General features: G+C 29.2%; 2 protein-coding genes across 2 annotated transcripts in view; one reads left to right on the plus strand and one right to left on the minus strand.

The window, feature by feature from the left end:
* LOC127287220 (uncharacterized) overlaps nt 1-24,731 on the plus strand; it is a 56,777-nt gene that overhangs the window by 6,901 nt on the left and 25,145 nt on the right. The window lies entirely within an intron of this gene.
* LOC127287210 (uncharacterized) lies at nt 8,713-24,713 on the minus strand. Its single transcript, XM_051314033.1, has 6 exons — nt 24,241-24,713; nt 22,954-23,016; nt 20,116-20,220; nt 17,783-17,938; nt 16,919-17,071; nt 8,713-12,990 (listed from the first exon to the last, which is right to left on the minus strand). The coding sequence occupies exons 1-6, from the start codon at nt 24,241-24,243 to the stop codon at nt 10,714-10,716; spliced, it is 2,757 nt and encodes a 918-aa protein (XP_051169990.1). The 5' UTR covers nt 24,244-24,713; the 3' UTR covers nt 8,713-10,713.

The following is a 24,731-nucleotide window of genomic DNA, read 5'->3' on the forward strand; positions in this document are numbered from 1 at the left end:
TACTGAATCTTTAAATTACATATTTGGTACCCCTATCGAAAATTCCGATATCGAAACCTATATAGGAAACTATATGGGAAACTATATTGTTTCCCATATAGTTTCCTATATAGGAAGCTATATATAGCTATATATAGCGTCAATAATATAAAAAAAAAAATTCTGCCGACGTGTTGACTCTGAGACGCGAACCCTCGACCATCATAGCTCTCAACCGCACTGAGAGCCCCTTAACGGGCTCGACCAGGGGAGGCTATGAAATATCTTGAGAAAATGTCTCTTATAACGAAAATACTTTAAACAGATACTTATATTATTTTGTAAAGTCATCAAACAGTTTTTCAGATGTTTATTATTACAAAGAGTATATCATTGTATACATATATTTTTTTCCAATGGTATATGCGTTTTAATACCCAATTTTATATTCGGAGTTTATTAACTTCAACATTTTAATTTAGAATGACATGAATTTAAATTTTAATCAAGTGAAATCTGCATAAATTTCAATTTTTTTGGAAATAAATTAAGTAACAATGTTCGTATAGCAAATTTTTTTTAATAAACTAATGTAATTTGTATAATGCTAATACTTAATTACAACTCACTTTAAACCAGAATTTTCTTATATGAAATTAATGTGATCAAACATAAATTATTACATAACTACAATTCAATAATTATTTTTTTTTAAAAAAGGAAAATAAGTTACATTGACAGAATTCTCAAGTTTTTAAAAGTTCCAAGTTAATAAACTCCGAATATAAAATTGGGTATTAAAACGCATATACCATTGGAAAAAAATATATGTATACAATGATATACTCTTTGTAATAATAAACATCTGAAAAACTGTTTGATGACTTTACAAAATAATATAAGTATCTGTTTAAAGTATTTTCGTTATAAGAGACATTTTCTCAAGATATTTCATAGCCTCCCCTGGTCGAGCCCGTTAAGGGGCTCTCAGTGCGGTTGAGAGCTATGATGGTCGAGGGTTCGCGTCTCAGAGTCAACACGTCGGCAGAATTTTTTTTTTTATATTATTGACGCTATATATAGCTATATATAGCTTCCTATATAGGAAACTATATGGGAAACAATATAGTTTCCCATATAGTTTCCTATATAGGTTTCGATATCGGAATTTTCGATAGGGGTACCAAATATGTAATTTAAAGATTCAGTACAGTTTTGCGCTAAACCTGTACTAAATATGTAATTTAAAGATTCAGTACAGTTTTACGCTAAACCTGTACTAAATACGTAATTTAAAGATTCAGTACAGTTTTACGCTAAACCTGTACTAAATATGTAATTTAAAGATTCAGTACAGTTTTACGCTAAACCTGTACTAAATACGTAATTTAAAGATTCAGTACAGTTTTACGCTAAACATTTACTCAATTGCGGACATTTACATATTTACACAACCTGTGCTAAGCTTTACGGTAAATTTTTCCAACTTGGCACGCACAGCTTTAATACAGGTTTAGGAAACTTTCGGTGCTGTGTGGGATGACGACAAGGCTTGCAGCTTATAAAGACCCGAAAGTTACCCACCTTCAGGTTGTTGGTTAGGTTAGTGGTTAGGGTTCTTGGCTGTTGTGTTGCGCATCCGGGTTCAATCCCCAGCTCCTCCAAATTTATTTCCGAAAATTGCGCCGTTAATGTTGGGGAAAAATAAAAGAAAGCGCAATAAGGGAAAAATAAATTTTTTTAATTTTAAAATAAATATATGGTGTGAATTTATCAATTTATTTAATTTTACTTTTATTTAATAAATATTACACCGTCCGACACGATTTTTCACACACGAAAAAATCAATGATTTTCAGAAACTAGGACCAAAAAAAAGATACCCGTGTCTGGCCGTTTTGCTAGATCAGGTCATTTTTTGCTTTTAGAGGTAAAAACAACCCTTAAATGAAAGGTCATAAGCAATCTTGTACAAAAAAATAATTTTTTATGAAACCTGGTATCTCGGGGTTTTCCGGATCGCTGATTACGAATCTGGTGTCAGATTTTTAAAATTCAAAATGGCGGATCCAATATGGCGGTCGAAATTTATAAAAATTCACCAATTCATTTGAAAGTTGTTACTTAGGGGTTTTTGGGGTCGCTGATAACGAATATGATGTCAGATTTTAATAATTCAAAATGGCGGATCCAATGTGGCGGTCGAAATTTATAAATATTAATTATTTTTTATAAAACTTGGTGTCTAGGGGTTTTTGGGGTCGCTGATAATAACATAATAATAATAATAATAACCTAATAACATTTATAAATTTCGACCACCATATTGGATCCGCCATTTTGAAAAGCCGACATCAAATTCGTAATCAGCAACCCCAAAAACCTTCAAGTAACAAGTTTCAAGTGAATTCGACGAACTTTTATAAATTTCAAACGCCATATTGAATCTGCCATTTTGAATTTTAAAAATCTGACTTTAGATTCGTACTCAGCGACCGCAAAAACCCATAGACACCAAGTTTTATAAAAAATAATTAATATTTATAAATTTCGACCGCCATATTGGATCCGCCATTTTGAATTTTGAAAATTTAACATCAGATTCGTAATCAGCGACCCGGAAAACCCCTAGATATCAGGTTTCATAAAAAATTATTTATTTGTACAAGATTTCCTATCACCTTTCATTTAAGGGTTGTTTTTACCCCTAAAAGCAACAAATGACCTGATCTAGCAAAATGGCCAGACACGGGTATCTTTTTTTTGGTCCTAGTTTCTGAAAATCATTGATTTTTTCGTGTGTGAAAAAAAAGTTGAATTTTGTCGGACGGTGTTATAATTTATAATAAACTTACCTTATAAAATTCACTGAAAACTTGTATTTTAATTTTACAGGAAATTTGCCTATATATCTTATTTAGAGTACTTTCCGGAGATAGTTTTAAAGAAATTCACAAAGCAAATTTCTGTAAAACTCAAAATTTAATATTTCCTAAACTTTTATGCACAATTTTTCGGCAAACTTAATCGGATAACTATCCTGAACTTCGCACCGCGAGTTATAAAACCGAGGACATATAGAGCTCGCCTGAACTTCCCCTGAAGCTCCCCAACTTAGTTTCCGAACTTAACACGGGGAACTCCCCGCGAACTCCCTGCGAAAAACGGTGCTGTCTGGGCAGGAGTTTCTGTAAATTCTACAGAAAATTTTTTTCCGTGTGAGCCCCTGATAACATGGCAACCAAACATTACACAGACCTAAAAACCTGCCCTACATATACTTGTTTTTATTTAAACTTAAACTTATTTCATTGACAAAAAAAATTTTTTCTTGGGATGCTTTTTTCAGAGAATGTCTCATATTCGTATTCCTCAGAATTTCACAATTACGAGCATATGTTGTTCCAATTAAATAAAAAGAGTAGAGTTAAAATAGTACACTGTTTATTCAATAAACCCCTAAAAGCTTTACTATAAATTCCCAAATGTGAATATTTATAAAAAATTTATTTACAAGATTAATGTTCGAAACAAATGGAAATATTACAAACGATTATTTTACAATTCTGTAAAACTAAGCTGCTTGACTCACGCCAAGTCTCACAAACAATAGCTTCACTTTAAGAAACATTTTATTTAAAAGATGTAACTTTGACATTTACTTAAAAATCAGAAATTGATTATGAATTGTGTATATGCGATTTGTGTGTAGGGGAAGGTGGGGGTATTGGAGCCCCTTAAGGAAAATGACAAAAAAAACCGACTTATCCTTAAAATAAAATATTGTTTCGGTCATATTTTACTCCTTTTGTTATTTATATTTAATTATAATTATTTAGAAATTAAGAAAAAGAAAGGAAATTTACAAAAAAAAAATTTTCTAAAAAAAATTTATTTTCTCCCATTATGACCATTTGTCTTGGTATGATATACAGGAAGACTGTCCAAGTTTTCCGAGTTATTTCCGCGAAATTAAAAATCTCTATGTACTTGAAATTAAGAAGCTCCCATTACCCACTCTCTCCCATTACCCCACCTTCCCCTAATTTGAATGTCGGGATATACTTCCGAAGTAGGGGTACTTCCGATTTTAATAAAATTTGGTATACTAACGTATTTTGGTGCGCTGATTACGAAAATGATAGTGAAAGTTGGCGCAAATTTGATTATCATGGTAAAAAACATAAAAAAACACCTTAAAATCATGGTTTTTTGCGATTATCTCGTAATTTTTTACCAAAAGTCATTATTTTTCGAGAAAAATCCAAAAAACGATCAAAAACGCAACAAAATGATGGAAAAATAGTAACTAGATACACGGAGAAACTTTAAGTATTACTTTTTCTTAAACTCACTATGTATTTTTAGTAAATTGACTACTAAAGTGGGGAAAAACTGCAACGATATCAATTTTTCTTAGTCTGACTACTAAAATTTGGCATTTGATCGAAAATTAAATTTCACGAAAAAACATTTCGTCGAATGTCAATTCAAGCAGTCACCCATCCAAGTACTAACCGCGTCCAACGTTGCTTAACTTCCGTGATCTGATGAGAACTTGTTCCTTCGCTTGGATAAGAGATGTACATGACATGATATATTTTTTGGGGGTGTTTCATAGACAAGCTCACATGTGCTCAGGAGAGTACTGTATGTTTTTAGCGCCTCTAACTTCATAAAAACAGTATTTTCGATGTATAATCTAACCGGATTGTGAAATTTTAAACACAGAAAAAGAAAAATAACCTAAAGTAAAGCCTCATTAATATTATTTATGATTCAATTAAAAGTTAATTAATAATTGTTGCAATTAAGTCGGGGCTTCATCTAACCCTTTTTAGTTACGACACTGTCCACGTCGAATTTTTCTTAACCTGACTACACAGTTTTCTTGTTTGTATCAAATTGATACAAGAATTAAGATCAACTCATGCAACGTTTTGATTCGATATAAGGTATCAAATTGATCCAAATATTTGAATCATTTTCAAAAAATGATCCAGAATATGGGATCATTTTTTGATACCTGAATTGGTATCAAAGTATAACTGTCATGGCTGGCTTGCTCTTATTGACAAGTTTATTAATTAATTTATTCACTGCACTGAATATTAAGATATTAAAAATACTTTTATTATGAATTTTAAGAAAGAGAGAAGCGAAAACTTATAAATTGCGAGCAATTAAATAAGAAAAAATTTATTTCGAAATAAAATGAAATACACTAACCTTTATTTATATTTATCACATAAGATTTAAGTTAAGTTCACAATCACAACACTTGAAAATTTTTAATTATTTTTATGGTTCAAATAATTGAAGAGCTCCACGGAATAACGATCTATGGCACAATTGAAAAGTTTGGTTATGAGCTTTCAAAAAACGTAAATTTTCATAAAATTGGTAATAAGTATATATGTAAACTGTTATTTATTACACGCTTAGTAACTATTACTAATTCTATTAGTAATAATAATTAGCTTACAGTTGTTATCAATTTAATGAAAATTTATGTTTTTTGAAAGCCCATAACCAAACTTTTCAATTGTGCTATATATCGTTATTCCGTGGAGCTCTTCAATTATCAATAATTTATTTATTATAAATGAACAAAATTTAAGCAATACACTCTTGATAAATATTTCTAATGCGTTGTCAATTAATGCAATTAATAATTTCCTATTACACAATATCATAATCGACATATATGACATTTGTAAACAAACAGAGTTGGGAAACAAGAGCCCAAAATTTATTTGTCCAAAGCGAATTTCAATCCTACCCAACTCTGCTTTGGACGAACTTTGGTAGGATTGAAATTCGCTTTGGACAAATATATTTTGGGCTCTTGTTTCCCAACCCTGTTTGTTTACAAATGTCATATATGTCGATTATGATATTGTGTAATAGGAAATTATTAATTGCATTAATTGACAACGCATTAGAAATATTTATCAAGCGTGTATTGCTTAAGAGCATTTGAACCTTCGTGACGTCACAAATCATGGCGCATGACACGAAAACTTCTCAGGTATGTGAAAAGCACAATTTTGAATATTTTTTAAAAAAACCTTTTGGAAAATGTTCAGAATAACATAGACTCTGTCTGTTATGTGCGGAAAATTCAAAATTTTGCGTTTAAAACGTTTTTTAAACAATGTTAAGGTCACAAATCATGGCGCATATGACACGCAAACTTCTCAGGTATGTGAAAAACACAATTTTGAATATTTTTTAAAAAAACCTTTTGGAAAATGTTCAGAGAAACATAGACTATGTCTGTTATGTGCGAAAAATTCAAAATTTTGCGTATAAAAAGTTTTTTATACAATGTTTAAGTTGGTTGTCACAAGTAAGGAAAAATACACGAATTGCTTATATGTAGGCATTGTTTAAAAAACGTTTTAAACGCAAAATTTTGAATTTTTCGCACATAACAGACAGAGTCTGTGTTATTCTGAATATTTTCCAAAAGGTTTTTTTAAAAAATATTCAAAATTGTGTTTTTCACATACCTGAGAAGTTTGCGTGTCATGCGCCATGATTTGTGACCTTAACATTGTATAAAAAACGTTTTAAACGCAAAATTTTGAATTTTCCGCACATAACAGACAGAGTCTATGTTATTCTGAACATTTTCCAAAAGGTTTTTTTAAAAAATATTCAAAATTGTGCTTTTCACATACCTGAGAAGTTTTCGTGTCATGCGCCATGATTTGTGACGTCACGAAGGTTCAAATGCTCTTAAATTTTGTTCATTTATAATAAATAAATTATTGATAATTATTTGAACCATAAAAATAATTAAAAATTTTCAAGTGTTGTGATTGTGAACTTAACTTAAATCTTATGTGATAAATATAAATAAAGGTTAGTGTATTTCATTTTATTTCGAAATAAATTTTTTCTTATTTAATTGCTTGCAATTTATAAGTTTTCGCTTCTCTCTTTCTTAAAATTCATAATAAAAGTATTTTTACCCTACTGAAAAAACCTATGTAGGTCACCACATGGGATCCTATATGGTGACCCATGTAGTGACCCACGTAGGATCTCATATAGGTCTACACATGGGTCGTTACACATGGGTCTACCTATGTGTTGACCTTCATGGGTCACCACATAGGTGACCCATGAAATATTTAATAGTTTATTATTTTACATATGTAGATTAACGCATGATTAAATCTTCTAAAATTTTAGCATGTTGAAGAATACTATCAATCCCAAATAGTACCAAATTTTGAAGTAATGTCTCTTAGTGCCAAAATTTGATTTTAATATTACATGCTATTTATTTGGACTGGTGGAAGATAACAAGTATACACGGAAAAACTTTGTGCAAGAATTATTCCTAAATTTGTTCAGGAACGGAGGATATGAGAATAATTTAAGAAATCTTATTTATATTTTCTTTGAAAAATTCTAAGCAGTATTTCTATAAGAATTGTAGAGAAATTCAAAACAACTTCCTAAACTCACTACAGAAAGTCTTAAACTTGTTTTAGAATAAATTCTTACGTTTGCGAGAAAAAAAATTTACTCTGGGAGTACTCGATCCCACGTCCTCGAGAGTCCAAAAACTCCGCTTTACATCACTCAGCTACCTTAGCAGCTTACGGTATTATGCATTGGAAACATATTTGACGCAACCAATCCCTGCCTAGTGCTTGGTTACTGTACTGTGTCTTCTAAAACAGTTCAAGAAACTTTCAACGCCCAGTGACTGAGATATTCCGATCGCGGCATTAACAAGAAGTCTTCCAATGTCATAATAAAAATACAAGTATTTTCTTCAATGATTTTTGTATTTTTCTGTAAATTTTGCAGAATTTTTCTCATATCCTCCATTCCGAAGCAAATTCAGGAATGATTCTTAAACAAAGTTTTTCCGTGTAGATTTTTTAAATTCGCAATTAAAAATTTGAACAATACAATAATTTCTTTATGAGAAGATAGTGTAAATAAATACTAATGCGATTAAGTAATTTTCTCCATTTAATAATATATGATAAAAACTAATTTTATGAGATTATCAAAAAATGACTTTAACACTTTGATATGCGCGGTCTTATTATGCGCGGACAGTTATTACTCAACAAAATGCACTAGTCGATTCAAATGACTTGAAATTTTTAAACACTCATTTCTGAACATCTTTCTGCCTACACACAAACACTTTTCACAAATTGTGCCCACAAACTATTGAGACGCATCATCTAAATTATCTTAATTTAAAAGATGTTTTTAATTCAGATATAATATGATTTACTATATGACATACTATTGTATGTCTAATCAATGGTTTATGGGTAAATTTTGTGTGAAGCGTCTGTGAACAAAAAAAACTTGTGCAAAAATGATTGTTTACAAATTTCATAATATTATTTACGTATGTTTTAATGCTCTGAACACCTTTTTCAAAAGAGAAACATTTTATTTCAAAGTATAAAAACATTATCACATGCACAACTTTGAATTACATACAACAAATTAAGAATTTTTTTACAATTATAAATTGTATTTTTATTTAATTATGTCAAAGGAATATTAACATTTGAATAAATATTCTAAATAATAAAGAAATAAACGTATATCAAAATATCACAATTTTTATATATTTTTTACATGATACTAAATACTTTCATATAATCCAACTGTAGAATATATTATTATGATTTTATAAAACTTATAGAATGATGAAAAAAGTCGGAAAAAGACGAAACGCTTAAATATTCGTTTCAAAATTTTTTGAATTCATAAGATTTGTTATGTAAAATAAGACTACCGTTTCCATTTCCAGTGATTACAATTGCAAGTAAGATAATTATAAAGATTTAAAAATATATTATTGTATATTCAATATCACTAATTGAAATTTTTTATTTAACTTTTGTTTACCATACAATTCCACAATACGCGATATTTAATTGATAAATTGATTCATTAAAAACTATGTAAGTTAAATGTGACGTATCCAAATTGTAAAGCTTTCATTGAAAAATGTATCGGAAAAATAGTTTTATGAAATGTAAGATTTGTAAAAATAATGAATATTACAATTTTGTGAATAGTGAAAGACGATTTGAGAAAAGTGTGATGCTTGATATCTGTGATGATTAAATGAACCGATTTGTAAAGAAGTTACGTGCAAAAAATGAACATAATCTCTCAATTTTAATTTTTAATACTGATAGTGCACCATTATTTGAAAGTTTCACCTACTCTATTTGGTCAACTTTTGTAATATGAAACCAATTACTAATAATTATTTGTACAAAAGAGAATGCAATCAGTGCTTACAATCATGAAAATAGGTTCAAAATAAAATAATATATGTGAAAAATATTTTAAGGAATATTAAATATTCCCTAAAACCAGTACCAGAGAGTAGAAATAATAAAAAAACTATAAAACATATGGGGTTGACGTGCAAGAAAAAATTCTTTTCTTGCTGTGAACAAAAGCTTCTCAATTAATAAATTTAATTAACATGGAACAGCAGAATAGCTAAACAGTTTGCAACAATGTTGTTTGTAAGTAAAAGAAAATCCGGATTGTTTTTCAAAGAATTGGTTGCAGAGAATAATAATGATTTATATATAATATTAAAGCACCGAATCAAATATTTCGGGTTTTTGTTGAAAGAGAAATTGGAAAGCAAGAGAATGAGAGAACTGGACATTATTCTTTAGCGTGCCCATTCTTCACAAGTAATAACAAAAGATATTGTATTACATTGGCCTTTATTCATTGAAGCAGTTTACTTTTTGATGTAATAGGAGATAGTAAATTTGGAGATGAATCTAGCCGACCAGTTGTTACATCAATTTGTTTCAGAAGAGGATGTAATTTATACAAAAACAGTTATAACTTCATTAACCTAATATATAATTGGGGACCCCTTTCGACTCTCAATACATATGAGAGTGTGTAATGAATGTGGTAATGGAAAATTATTGAAAGTTATTTATGCTCCTAAAAGGGTACATCATCAATTTACACGTATTGCAAGAACCAGGTAATCATACCCCCTAAAATGTTTAGTCAAAAAAATGGTGCAACTATGGGTAATGATGTCTCTTTAATTAAATTATAGTCGGTCTTCGGTGCAAGTTCTCCCGTAGATTTTTTAGATTAAAATATTATATCTCTCTGAGCGAGCTGTTATGTATAAAAAAAGTTGTTAGGCAAAATTGTTTGTTATATTCATCAGATAAAAATAAACCAATAACTGTTTTTGCACAATTGTATGATGGAGATTATGTAAAGATGATTACGTTTATAGTAGAACCATGAAATGGCACAGAAAAAGTAAACCTGTAAAAAAATTTGTCTTTCTACATTTTATTAAAACCCTATTGCTTTTCTGTCCTTAAATTTACATATTTTAATAGAAAAAATATTGAGTGTATAATGGATATAAAAATAGAAAAATTTTTTTTGACATAAGTAGAAAATTTGGTTTAATGTAAAAAAAGAAGGGTGAAAATTATTTCTCTTAATGCCATTGCATTAGAAAGTACTCCAGAAATACTTTGCAATTCACTGTGCAAAGATTAAAATCTGTAAAGTTTTATGACAGACATACGAATTTGACAATGTCAATTATTAAATATTTGAAATTTCGACTTTATCATTTAAAGAGAAAATACTTAATATGCAAAAATATCAGTCATTTAAATTCAATAACTTTCAAAAACAATGTTTCGTAATAAACATGTTTTTTTTATCTTAGTAGCTATAGAGATTAGGAACTGCACAAACATAATTTTTTTTGCGGATACCTAAATGAACACAAACTTTCTCCAAATTGACAGTTGGCATTGCTATTTCATCGCTTGATACTGCTAACACTTTCTGCAGAGCTTTATAGTTATTTGTGAAAGCAGATTGAGTACTCAAAAATTGACATATTATAAATTCTTGTTTTGAAATTGGATCTACAATAAATTCTACAATCTTAATATATTTTTCATCGACTAATTTGCCAATCGTGTTATCAGAACGTTCATTTTTTTTAATAGACGATAAATACAAACATCCATCTTTTACTAACTTTTTATAACAGCGTGCTCGCTCTGACAAATTTAATTTTTCTCTCCACATCGAATTAACATTTGAAGATTTCCCGAAGTATCGTAAACTATTTACTTTTATTGTATTTTTTATCATAGATGTACCTAATTGGGTACATAATGATTGAACATCTACTTGTGCTCGTGGATAAATTAATTTCAGCAGCAAATTGTAGCTGGAATTCAAATTAATGCTACGACATATTTGGTGATGAACACCTTTTGCAGCATGAACTGATTTGAGCAATTGACAATTCCCTGATTCAAATGCAAATGCAGAATGTGCGAATAAAGGCCCCCAATCTAAAACACTTTTAGACAAATGCAATAAGAGATGAACATTGAAAGTCATTGCAAATTGCGAATACAACTCTTCTGTACCTACGACAAATTCATGAAGTAGGATGTCAGCATGATTAAGTTCATCAATTGTAATTTTTGATTGCAGGAGTATATACAAAGCTTCAACCAACTTAACCCAATGTAGTACGTATTTTTGATCAAAAAAAAGTTTAAGTATAGGTGTACTGTAATACAGAACCCAATTCTCCCACTCGCGTGCTTTCCAGAATGCTTTATCTTTTAAGGATCTTGTGAGACGACCAACTTGATGAGGGGCTTTTATAGACTTCAAAATTCCATTAATATCATCAACTGTTTTTTCATTAACAAAACTTGATGACACCTTATTTGTTCCAAACCATAGATTAGCAAACTGTTTTCCTATACCAGAAATAATGTGCATATAGTCGGGAACAAAACCGTCAATAATGTTAAAGCTATTTAAATTTATCAGTCGAGATACGTTTTTGAAACCAAAACATGGCTTTTCCTCGCTACCTTCGATCATATGTTTTTTCGAATCCTTCTCATTACGATTTGCTGCAGTAGTATCAAACAAAGGATATTTGTGACTTCCGCTATTCGGTTTTGACTCCTTTGCCACCCATTTACCAGGATGAAGACACCAATTGCACCCATAATAGCCATTAAATTGCATAAGCCCCTGCAATGGAGCCCTTGCAATAGAATCTACGCAGCAAATTAAACAGAAAATTTTAGTTAAATATCCCTCAGTATTTATGTTACATTTTAAACCTTCGGTGGATAATTTGTTCATATCTTCTACGAAAGGTTTTAAAAAAATATTCATGTTTGGCTTGCTTCTGCCGAACCATAAACCGACAACAATTAATTCGGATGTCCTGACTGAAAATGGTAATTCATTTAGCATAATGTATATTGGCCAGATAGAATACGCGGAACTCTCGAAAAGAGGTGCTCCATCTGTATTAAAAGTAACCGAGACAAAGCGATTTTTGTCAGCAGGATCTAAACTTTTTTTAAAACGTCGATAATTTTTACCATCATAAATATCTCTCATAAATTCATCTGTTTGTTGGACATTCATCACATCATTATAATATTCACTGTTAGCTTCTAACAATTCTTTTATCCGCGATGTCGGGTCTAAAGTTACAAAAAAATTTTTATACTCAGGATCTTTAACATTGACATTAATATTGCATAAACTACAATGTTTTTGTAAATCTTTACTTTTAAAAATTCCTATATCAATCCCACATTCTGGGCATAATGCATGGAAAGTAACGGTATTTAATGGATTGAATAACTTATCAATTAAATATCGTGAATCTGGAAGAATGGGTCTCGCGAAAATACAATTAATAAGCATGAAAAGGTTACAAACAGCAGATAAGCCGAGGGAGTGAATCAGAGCATATTTTACAAGTAGCAGCAACAATTCACCGATGCTTACTTTAACGTCGACATCTATTCGTTGAAAAATATCTTCCTTCTCTAAAAATTTATGTAATTTTTCGAAGCCTCCATCATCTGAATTTTCATTTTCCTCTTCTTCACCCTCCTCTGGATCACTTTCATCCAAAAACTCAAATTCTATGTTTCCCAACTGAAATTCAATAGTTAATAAATTTTAACAGTCCTAATGTAGTCTACCATAAGATGGTATTTTAATAGAATAATTGATCAAATGTGACGTGTCGCGAAGAAAGGAACATAAGAGTCCCTTGACTTTGATGTTATTTTTGTGTCAGTTTTTCATTCATCAATTGGTTTTTCTTAATTTTGTAACAATACAATACGTTTTTATTAAATATTTTGGATGTAATTAAGACTTTAAAAGTATTTGTGTAAATTAAAAATTGATCCCCTTTGTACATTTTTATTTCAAAAATTACAAACATAACCCATGATTTTTGGACTCTTAGGCTTCTTTCTTCGCCACGCGTCACAAATAAATCGCTGATTGAGGAATTCCAAGTCAGCTAAGGAAGAAAATATAAAGAAATTAAATGCAGCATTCAAAATATTCCTGTATTCAAAAAATGAAAATTTTGAAAATTAATAATTTAAAAATTTGCCCCCCTCCCGCAAAAAAAGAAAAAATACGTATCTCTTTATTCAGTACAGGAAAAAAAATATATATTTGGCTGATTTCAAAAGTCAACTAAACTTTCACTTGAAATTGCCCATATGCATATTGTTACCAGTATATAATAAAAGGCTGTATATATATATTTACATACCGATATATATTAGGGTGGCCCTTAAAAATGACATTTTGTAATTTTAACCATTTCCACCCCTAATTTTGTCACAAATCGAAAAAAAATAGATGCGTATTTTTTTATTTTTTTTTTAATTGATATTTAGTGGTGAAAAAAAAATTGGTGGTGACTTAAGCCCAATCCTGTTTCGCGACAAAACAGTTTTGAGTGGTTGCGGTGAATTATTTTTTTTTACGGCCAATTCTTTTCACTTGAATTGTTTGAATTAATGTATATTGACCGGATTTGGCATTATAAACGAGAAAAAAGTTTGTTTTAAAGAGTAAAAATGCTGATTACGTGTAGGAAATACGGAATTTTATTAAAAAGTGAAAATATTAAATCTGACAGGCACGATAGATTTACCATTGGGTTGAGCATGCTATTAATTGCGCCGATACTGACAGAAAGTTACTTAAATGAGTAGATAATTCAAATAATAAATTAAATTCAAAAGAATATAATTAATTTAAATTAGCTAAATAAAATTTATATTAATAGATTAATATAATAGATTAATAAAAGCAAATTTAAATTAATTATATTCTTTTGAATTTAATTTATTATTTGAATTTTCCACTCTTTTTAGTAACTTTCTGTCGGTATCGGCGCAATTATTGATAGCATGCTCAATCGAATGATAAATCTATCGTGCCTGTCAGATTTAATATTTTCACTTTTTAATAAAATTCCGTATTTCCTACGCGTAATCAGCATTTTTACACTTTAAAACAATCTTTTTTCTCGTTTATAATGCCAAATCGGGTCAATATACATTAATTCAAACATTTCAAGTGAAAAGAATTGTCTGTAAAAAAAAATAATTCACCGCAACCATTCAATATTGTTTTGTCGCGAAACAGGGTTGGGCTTAAGTCACCACCAATTCTTTTCGCTTACGGCCAATTCTTTTTTTTTACTGGGTATAGAAGCACAGGATAAAACTTTATTTAGTTGAAAATAAGCGTAATTATTATAAAATAAAAGGTAGTCTAAAGCGACAGTTTTCTAAAGAAACAAAAAGTTGTACTGTTTGAGTATATCAGACGCACGGACGTTAACAACCACACTGTAAAAAGTCTAAAAAATTTTTCCCAGCGACGGTAATTTTCATTTAAAATCTGCAGTAATACTACTACTTTTAATTTAGGGAAAATACGTGCAAAAAATGGAAAAATACCAAATACTGTAATTTTCCTATTTTTAATATGGAGATTTTCCGCTCGACGGTAATTTTGCCTCGTTTAAAGCGGGTAATAATGATACCCACATTCAAAGAGGCGAAATTACTGTCGACAGTGAAACTCCAGCGGATGGGAAAATTCCCCCTAGCGAACGTAACCTTACCATATTTATAATGGCGATTTTTCAAAAAAATTTTACCGACGAAAGGAATATTCCTATTTTAAATGTGGGACTTTTGTTTTGTCATATAGAAACACCACTTTTATACTAGGTAATAATAGTTCCCTCATTGAATGCGGTAAAATTACCTAAAGATTTTTTACAGTGCAGGTCGGAGGTGAAAGTTCTGCGATTGGACGGTCACTGTTAGAAAAAAGGGAAATTTCTTTCTCAATTTTCTACCCTTTCCTAACAGTGATTGTCCAATAACTGAACTTTCGCCTCCCACCTGGTGCGGCCGTCTCATTTGCTGTGCTTTGCCTTTTCTCAATTAAATTCTATTATCTTTCTTTTAAAAATTTTCCGTCAATTTTCTGTCAATTATAATTTTCATTTCTTTTGTGCTTGTTTATTTCCTACTTATTTTGTCAAATATCTCACTTTGATCATTGATTTATTTTTACTTCCTATTTTAATAAATATATTTTAACCCTTAAAAATTACTATTTAAAAATGTATCTAATTTACATAAAAAATTTTCCTTCAAAATTTACATTTTAAAAAAGTATTTTATAATCTACACTTTCTTTTAATTATTAAAAAAATTATTTAAACTAATATGCATAATTACAACATTAAATTTGTAGGTACAATTTTAGATAATGTCAAGCAGATAAAAGATTATGCAATATTTATTTTAAAAAATTAGTTTTTTATTTTTCGACAGTTTTTTGATTTTTAAAAAGCTAGCGCCTGAAATTCAACAATCGCAGCTCCATCTATTTCTTTGCTTGTGACTTATCGCAATTCGATTTTGCTATAATAGCAATTCGATTATTTCGATATTCGATCTTGCCCATGCCTCCATGCTTTTTTTCTTGAAGGAAAATTGTCACTTTAGTCTACCTTTTATTTTATAATAATTACGAATATTTTCAACCAAATAAAGTCTCATCCTGTACTCCTATACTTTAATTTACCGTTTTCATAAAGAAAATGTTAAATTTTTATTTCCTATTCAAGAAAAGGCTGTTGCAAAATGTGTATGGTTTGTTTACATTTTGTCTTTGTATACATTTTACAACTTGGACAAGACCTTAAGTTCAAATAATTTGAAGCAAACATATCTTCGATGCAAAAAGTTAAGCCAAGTAAAAATTATCTTAGTTCTCGAAGCAATTTTTCCGTTTTAACGAATGTAAATAAGTCACTTTAGTGTTTTATAATTTGAGACACAAAATTTAGACGGTGAAAGTGTCTACGTTCAAGTCATTTTAACTAATTTAAGACGTTTTGTCGGATTCGTGTAACTTCGGACAAACTTCGGAAATATTCATCCTGTCTATAGTCATCTTTGTCTCAAATACTCTTCTCTTTGTCTAACATAACCAATTTGTTTCACGTGGTTAATTAATTTATTGTTTATAGTTGCACAAACAAAAATCAGATTTAAAAAGAAAGAAACTTCCAAAGTGAGAATTGTTAGATTATGTATCAAGTAGGAAATTCAGTCTGCAATGAAGACACTTCTAGTGTCTCAAAAAAAGTCACTTTTAATGTCTTCCTAGAAGACATCCCAAAGCGTCTTAAAAATGAGGACAAAGTGTCTCAAATGAAGACACCTGTTTTTGCAGTGGAATCTTGATCCAAATATTAAGAACTTTGTCCGGGAACCAAATTATGTACTTTTTGTACGGTGTCATTCATGTAAATCAAATTCATTTTTTAGCACATTGAGTCTTTGTTAAATTTTGATTATGAAAATTGTGAATAATTATCAGCGAGTAGGGGATACCGGAGCTGAACGTTAAGTTTACGTCGTATAGATATCTCATGTTTATATTTGAAATTAAAGAGTGTAATTTTCACATAATTTTGGTTTGTGTTAAAAAAACAAGAATTGTGACTATTAGATTTGATTCGTACCTCTGCAGTTATATTATCAATGTTTCTCCGATTTGACTCCTGCTCCTCAAGATCATCTTCTTCTAATGTATGATTTTCAACAATGGATTTTAAATGATTTTTAAATTCATTAGTCCAAGTTGGGACAAATTCATCGCTTTGATATTCTTCAGCCTACAGAAAATACAGAATAATTTTTAAATTGTTTTCTATGAACTTAAGAACTTTACTAGAGTGACGAGTACAATGACCGACACCCACAATTAAAAATCGCAATTAATATAGAACAAAACATTTTTAATATATATTTAAAAATATTAATATTATAAAATACAATCATTGAAAGCTATTAAAATAGTAGTAATATCAAATTTGTTTATATTTCGGATAAAATTTTACTGTCTGTGAAGATAACCTCAAAAACTCATATTTTAAGGTTATCCTCACACAAAGTAAATTGTTGTGCAATATATATAACTCCATAAAATAGATTTATTCATTAAATTTGTTAAGCAATTTCTCTAAACTCTTCCAGTTTTTACTTTCTGACATTGTCTATATATACACAAAACCACATACTTTTCTTTCATTTCTTTCATACTTTTTTTCCAAGATCTATCTGAATTTACATAATAGTTTATGTTAAATTGCAAATTTATTTCACTTTTGTAAGAAACAACTATGTGATGAAAATTTCTGAAAAAAATCTTATGTTTCTAAAATGAGCTAAAGAACAAACTACGAGAATTTAATAAGTTTCTCTCATTCTCTTATATTGCTAGTGACAATCCTTAATATACGAACAATGTATTGTTTTATATTATATTTTTTGTAATTTTTAATTGAGGGCGTCGTTCACTAAGTGGTGTCGGTAATGTTATTTACCTGGTTATCAATTTCAGCAATGTTGTACTCTACTTCCATGTTTTGACAGTAAACTGATGTTCTGCTGCATTCTCCTGTATGTTCATTCACAGTCGGATGTTCAATTTCATGATCATCATTATCAGCATCAGATAAACTTTGCCATTCTGGAGACTCCTTTTTTAAACATTTTTAAAAATTGTATAGGGTTTACATAGACTGGTGATAAATTCATGCCCAAATAACACAACTTTTTACACGTAATTTGACACGATATAGGGCACGGTAAGCTAACCAATATCACACCACAATATTCAGGCGAGATTATAACATTTTCACTGACGACAATTTTGCATAATAACTTTATTTAAGGCAATATTACCTTTAAAATATTGAGAAAACATTACGCGACAAATCAAGGCAATACTGCCGTCCTGATGAATAATTCGCTATTACTGTGAAAAATGAGTTTTCCATACTACTGGATTCTTTACGAAAAAAGCAATCTAGCTATAGTAATATTATTCATAAATAATAATTAATGTAAGAGATAATTAGTCTTTAATTACTCAACTTTCGTGAAATCATTTTAAAAAGACCAGTACTTTGTACAAAATGTACAAAATGTTCCATAATAAGTGCAGGCAGTATTGTCTAGTACTGCCAAGAAATCTGGTTTGACTTTGATTAAAATCCGAATACCGATGGGTCGTATTGCAAGTATCGACTCTTGCGATAAGGATTGTAATCGAATATAGACCAATTTTTCTTGTTGGAAAAGTCGGTAAGTACTTTCATTCTTTTAAATTAGGCTGCGACCCGGGTGAAAATACCAGCCCGGTTTACCGCCCGAAAATTCGCCTGGAAATCCGGGGGGCTATTTGAAACTTTTCGCCCGGATATCCACGTGGAATTTCGTCATCTGTTTATCCTTAAGAGATATTCAAAAATGGACATCAAATTTGAATTTCACGATTCTGCACGATTTTAAAAGAGGCTATCTAACATATTTGAGATCTATAAGGAATTTCCGGAAATCCACCAGGAAATACGCCTGGATATCCGTTTGGACATTCGCTCGGTATTTCGTCTGGAAATCCATCCAGATTGTATTCCGCTCGGATTTCCAGGCGGAAAGTTTCAAAAAGACCCCCGGATTTCCAGGTGGATTTTCCGAGCGGATATTTTCACCCGGGAAGTACCGACCCTATAACAGTAATGTCACTTAACCGTAAAAGTACAGAGCATAGAAAAATTAGTTAATACCAAATGTAATTATTTTAATGTCTTGAATGAAAAGCTGCTTTTATGAGAAATGCGTTTCTTTAAATATCTTGAAATCACTCTTTCCGACTTTCTTTATCAGGACGGCAGAATATTGTTAGGAAATATTCATGCAACATTCGATTGAATCCTGTTATCCTTAAAGTTACCGCCATTGTAATATTACCGTAATATTGCTTTTTTAATATTGCAACTCCTACCATACCATAATATATCAAGTTCTGTGCAAGAAGTAGTGCTATTTGGGTGGTATGAAAAATAAAAACATAATTAAATCGTCTGGTTAGCGCAACAACACGCTTATTCCAAACAAGAGGCAAGAAGGTGCCAACTCAGAAACTAACCTTTTTGGCAAATTTTAAATTGTATTTGGAATTTAAAATTCAAGTAATAATTACCTTAATTTTGTTTCCCTGCAAATACCTTTTCCATATTAATGTTCTTTTAATAAGAGGAAAGTAAATTATTTGAAATATTGATACTGTTGACAAAATAAAATTTGACAGAAAGGATTAGTTTCTGAGATGGCACCTTCTTGCCTCTTGTTTTGAATAGGCGCGTCTGTTGTGCTAACCCAACGAAATGATATTTGACCTAAATATGTTGCTTGTATCAAATATTTTAATTTGATAAAAAAAAACTTTTTGTTTTATATTTCCATTTGTTCATAATACAGTAAATTAAATTACAATATTAATTTATGGTGATAATAATATTAAATAATTAATACATTTTTCAATATTATTAACATTATTTAACATTGCGAATCTATTGACCTATATATTGTACATATTTTATTTTAATTTATAATATTATCCTATATTTTTAATTAAATGAAAATTTAAAAATTTAATATATTTTATTTCTTTTGTTTAAAATTTTCTTCTTAGTACCAAGTTATATTATCTGTTTGTATTTATATTATTTTTATAATTATTCATATTTTTTAATAATTTACTTGATTTGTAATTTTATTTGCATGAAAACCATCTCCTATGAGGAAGCACAATGTTCGCGAAATGAACATAAATGTCTTTTACAAAGACGGACCCTCTTCTTGTTTACTATACCTTGCCAGTAGATGGACGATAAATTTTTTTCAATTTTTTTGAGCGTAGAATGTTTCTCTGTTCGGATGCAGAAGAATTGGGAGAACTTTCCCAAGAGGAAGAATGCTGTAAAATGTATATTATTTTAGATTAATATTAATATTGGAGATGTGTAAAAAGCTCAAATATTCAAGCCCAATCGAGCCGTAATGTGTAATATTATAAACTGACAATTGAGTAAAAAATTTTCAAATTTAAAGTACTTGAAGTTATTTAAATTTTTGAATTAGGGAACTCTAAGGAATTTGAATTTTCAAATGAGTAATATAGGGTAAAGTGGGGCATAAATAATCACTTAAGGGATTTTTAGTATAAAAAATTTATTTAAAGAGATATCAAAAAATGCTTAGAACCGTTTGAAAACTTTACTTTTTAGCTACAACTTAACTGTGTGTTTTTTTGTAACTCGATTCCGTTTCGAGCTACAGAAATTTGAAAAAACCTTCTTTTGCAATGCCGAAAATAAAGATGAGGCGTTACACGGAAAAAAATTATATTTTAAAATGTAATAAATAAATTATTAAACCTGGGCTGTTCGATGTCTATAATAAAATATTCATAGTGGTAGAAGCACATTGTCACAGCGAAAAGAATTGAATATTTTAGGTTATTATTACATTCTTTTCGTTGTGTCACTTTACTAGTGACTATTCATATTTTGGAGCAAAGATAGAGTAGCCCAAGTTTAACAATCTGCTTGTTGAATTTTTAACCCTAAAAGGAGTATATGAATTTACTTACCCTCTAAGAAATGAATAGGGTGTCTAAACACCCCAAATTTGAATTTTGGTTCAAAAAGTTTCTATTTCACGTAAAGTCAATTATATATATACCATATATATAGTAAATTTTATTGGATTTTGTAACAATGAAAACAATAGTTGCATTTATTTTTTAAAAAATTTAAAAAATATTGGAAAAAACTTTTAAAACAAAAAAAAATGCAAAATTAAATTTAAAAAAGAAACACGAAGTTGAAGTCCACAACGTTTATAATCAACGAATTAAAAAAATTAATATTTTTTCATGTAAAAATAGTAACATTTTTTATCAAAACATTTTTCTTAATTTGAAATTGTTGACAAAAAAAAGGTTGTAAAATTTTTTTCAGATTAAAATTTTTCAAATATTGTAATAAAAAAATATTTTCCTGTTTAAATCGTTGATCAAAAACATTGTGGACTTCAACTTCGTAAAGAAACGTAGTTTCTCAAAAGTTTTACTAATGTAAAAAATATCTTGAATTTTATAAGGTCAATAGAAACACTTTTAGGAAAAGAAATAAGTTTTTACATTTCTTAAAACAACATTGTCTTAAAAAATCCAATAAATATCATTATCATCATCACAATTACATCAATTACATCAAATGTATTAAAAACTATTACAAACAGTAATAAAATATATTATTGTATGATAAAATATATCAACAAATAAAGAAACTTGAAATATTAAAATTTCTTTCCTTTTATGCTTAAAACGCAATTGACGCAGGCCAAGTTTTATTAAATGAGTCAAAACAAGTAAGCGAATATATCAGTATGACATTTGAGTACTTTACTCCTATAATAGTTGTCACAAGAATCTCTAATTTGATGTATAATTTTCATTTTACATGACAAGTATACAGTGTGAAATTGACTTTAATCGGATTCACAGTAACGTCCCACCCAACACAAATTAATAACAATAAAAATTCAATATTTACTACAAAGTTTTCAAAAAACACTTCTTTTTCACACTTTAATATATATTTAATAAACCCTTCAAACAGAATATTCATTGTTTCATTTTCTCAAAACAAATTATCAAAGATAGGTCTCTTTTTCTGCCTGTAGAGTGGTGTTACCCCTTAAGTCTTATATCATAACTCTTGGGTCTTAATTATTAAGGCACAAGTTCAAGAACTATTAAAGGACACTCGAGTTTTAAAAAATTGATATCTTTTAAAGTGGAATAAACTTGTTTATAAAAGTTTTGAAAAGTTTTAATGTTTTACTGTTGAAGCAAAATTATTTTGAGTTTATTATTCTTCAATATGTTATATATGTTATAGAAAAAAATTTAATTTAATTTCCAAGTTAAAATTCTCTTTCTATTACAAAAAAATTCGAAATTGGAATTCTTAGGTAATTATATTCAATAAATTATTTACTTGTTTTTAAGTATAAACGAGTATTAAAAAAGTGAAAAATTTCATTTATTTTCTATTATTTTCAGAGAGTGTGAAAATCATAATTTATTAATATTAGATATACATAGAAATATTGTCAAAAAATTATATTTTAATTATTTCAGAAAATTTTTTCAAGTCTGAATCATGACAATTGTTCTGATGCAAATCTTCAAGAAAATCAACAGTTTATTAAAGATCTGCATTAAGGGATTTGATATCAAACAATTTTTTTATAATCTTTTTTATATCCTACTTCATCATATATGAATTGATCAATTTTTTTATAATGTGAGAAAGGGATTAAAAAGTATAATGTTTACTGTTAATTTCAAAACCTAATATGGTACTAAAATAAGTCGAAAATTTCTTATCTTTGTTATAATAATAATTATCACTTCTGAATACTAAATGTTTCTTAAAAGAAGAATAGTTGTGAGAAAAATATATTGGGCACACTAAAACAAGTTTATATGAGTAATTAGACTGTTTTATCTAATTAGAATACTTTAGTAAAGAAACTTTTAAAAACACTCTCATTTATTAATCCTTTGAAAGAATTCCAGTTTCTCTCGACAGAAAATATAGTAACTTATTGACAATTATATTGTATTAATTTATCTTACCATATCAACCTCATCAGCGTTTTCAAAATTTTCAATGTCAGATGAACTGTTTGACGGTTCGTCCTGCAAAATATCTTCTTATTATTTTTTTTGATACAGCAATTGAAATTTGTTTTATTAACAAAAAGAATTGTAAGTTATATTTATAGCAAAAAATAGCATTTTGTTTCTTAAAATTGGATACAAAGTGCAATAATGGTTATGTTACTTTAATGAAAATTCGAGCTGTGTAAATTTCTAAAATTCGGTCCTTTCCATAAGAATTAACATGGGCACGGTTCGATTTGAATTTCAAGCCCAGGCAAAATTTAAATTTCCGAACACCTCTAACGAAAATACAAAAAATATTGAAAAACAATTATTTGAAAATAAGTGTACGTCCGCGTGAAAAGGGATCACTTTGTCGATTTTATTTTAGAAAATAATCGCAATTTTCTAAAATTGGTTCAGATTTATTATTTTTTTTATTATTGGAAACGAAACTAGAAACTGTCACACATTAAATTATGCCCTTACGATGACTTTATCGTAATTAAAATAACTAATAATTTTATTTTTAATTTTTAACTAACATGGAAACAAATGGTAGTTTGAACTTTAAACTCGTTTTTTTCTAAATTAGGTCTTTGGCACTTCTTACTTTGAACCTCCAGAACTTTGCGATTTTTTCACTTTATAGGGGTCTAAGATCGCTCAAAATGTTCGAAATTTAATCAAGAATATACTCATGTAGATAAGTTCAATAGTGCCGAAGTGGTCCCTTTTCTTAATAAAATCAATGTTTAATATATTAGTTTTGTAAACAAAACCTGTTTTTACTTTCAGGTTATGTTTAGAATGTTCACAATAAAAATATAATATTAAACATTTTCACGAGAATAATTGAGCCATACTTATAAATAGAGTTAAATCTTTTCTAAAATATGCTAAGAATGTGGTGATTGAGGTTATGTCTATAATGTTCGCAATAAACATATAACTACATTAAACATTTTCACGAGAATAATTGAATTTTTGTCCATATTCATAAATAGAGCTAAATCTTTTTAAAAATATGTTGAGAATTAAAAAATTAATTGCATATTTTCTTATCTCCTCATGTTCACTGGAAAAAAATGGCTTGTACAATCATTGAATGGTTGTGACGTACGGACAAAATATAGAATTTCCTATTAACTACACTGAGAAAAATGTCTTGGAAATGACAAATCGATTTTATGCGCACAAGCATTAATTTTATTTATATATTATTAACTCTTAAATCACATTATATACGTTAATACATACCATTTCAAAAATGATGGCGAGTCACTAATTACACAAACACATGAAAGACACAAAAAATCCACCTGACAACACTTTCGTCTTATTAATTTCTTGGCACTGGCAGGCACTCACAATGTATAGCAGAAGCAAAGGTATATTGGCAGAAGCAAGTGACTTTAGAAAAGGTTGTGTTTATTTCCATGAATTTCTAGAAAACTGGATTGGCGTCCAATCTTTACGCGCGTGTCGGAATTCGTGAGAATTTGAATATCTTGTCTACCACCCCCTGTAATTGTATCTTCATTTCTATTGGTTATTATATTTGTAGTGGTAATGAACAGTGTAGGCATCGCTGAGCAGGAGTGTACGCGCATGTCGCACACACTGTCATGTTCACACCAACACAGATTAAGTATATTTTTCCCAACGAGCCACATGGTCGACGTATGCCGGCGTTTTAACGTTTGTAGTGATAGTGCTGAATTATTTCTCAGTTTTTTGTGCCTGTTTTT

Source organism: Leptopilina boulardi, unplaced genomic scaffold (genome assembly GCF_019393585.1).
Source record: "Leptopilina boulardi isolate dan_hultmark-lab unplaced genomic scaffold, ZJU_Lbou_2.1 LbouV2_122, whole genome shotgun sequence".
NCBI classification, from domain to species: Eukaryota; Metazoa; Arthropoda; class Insecta; order Hymenoptera; family Figitidae; genus Leptopilina; species Leptopilina boulardi.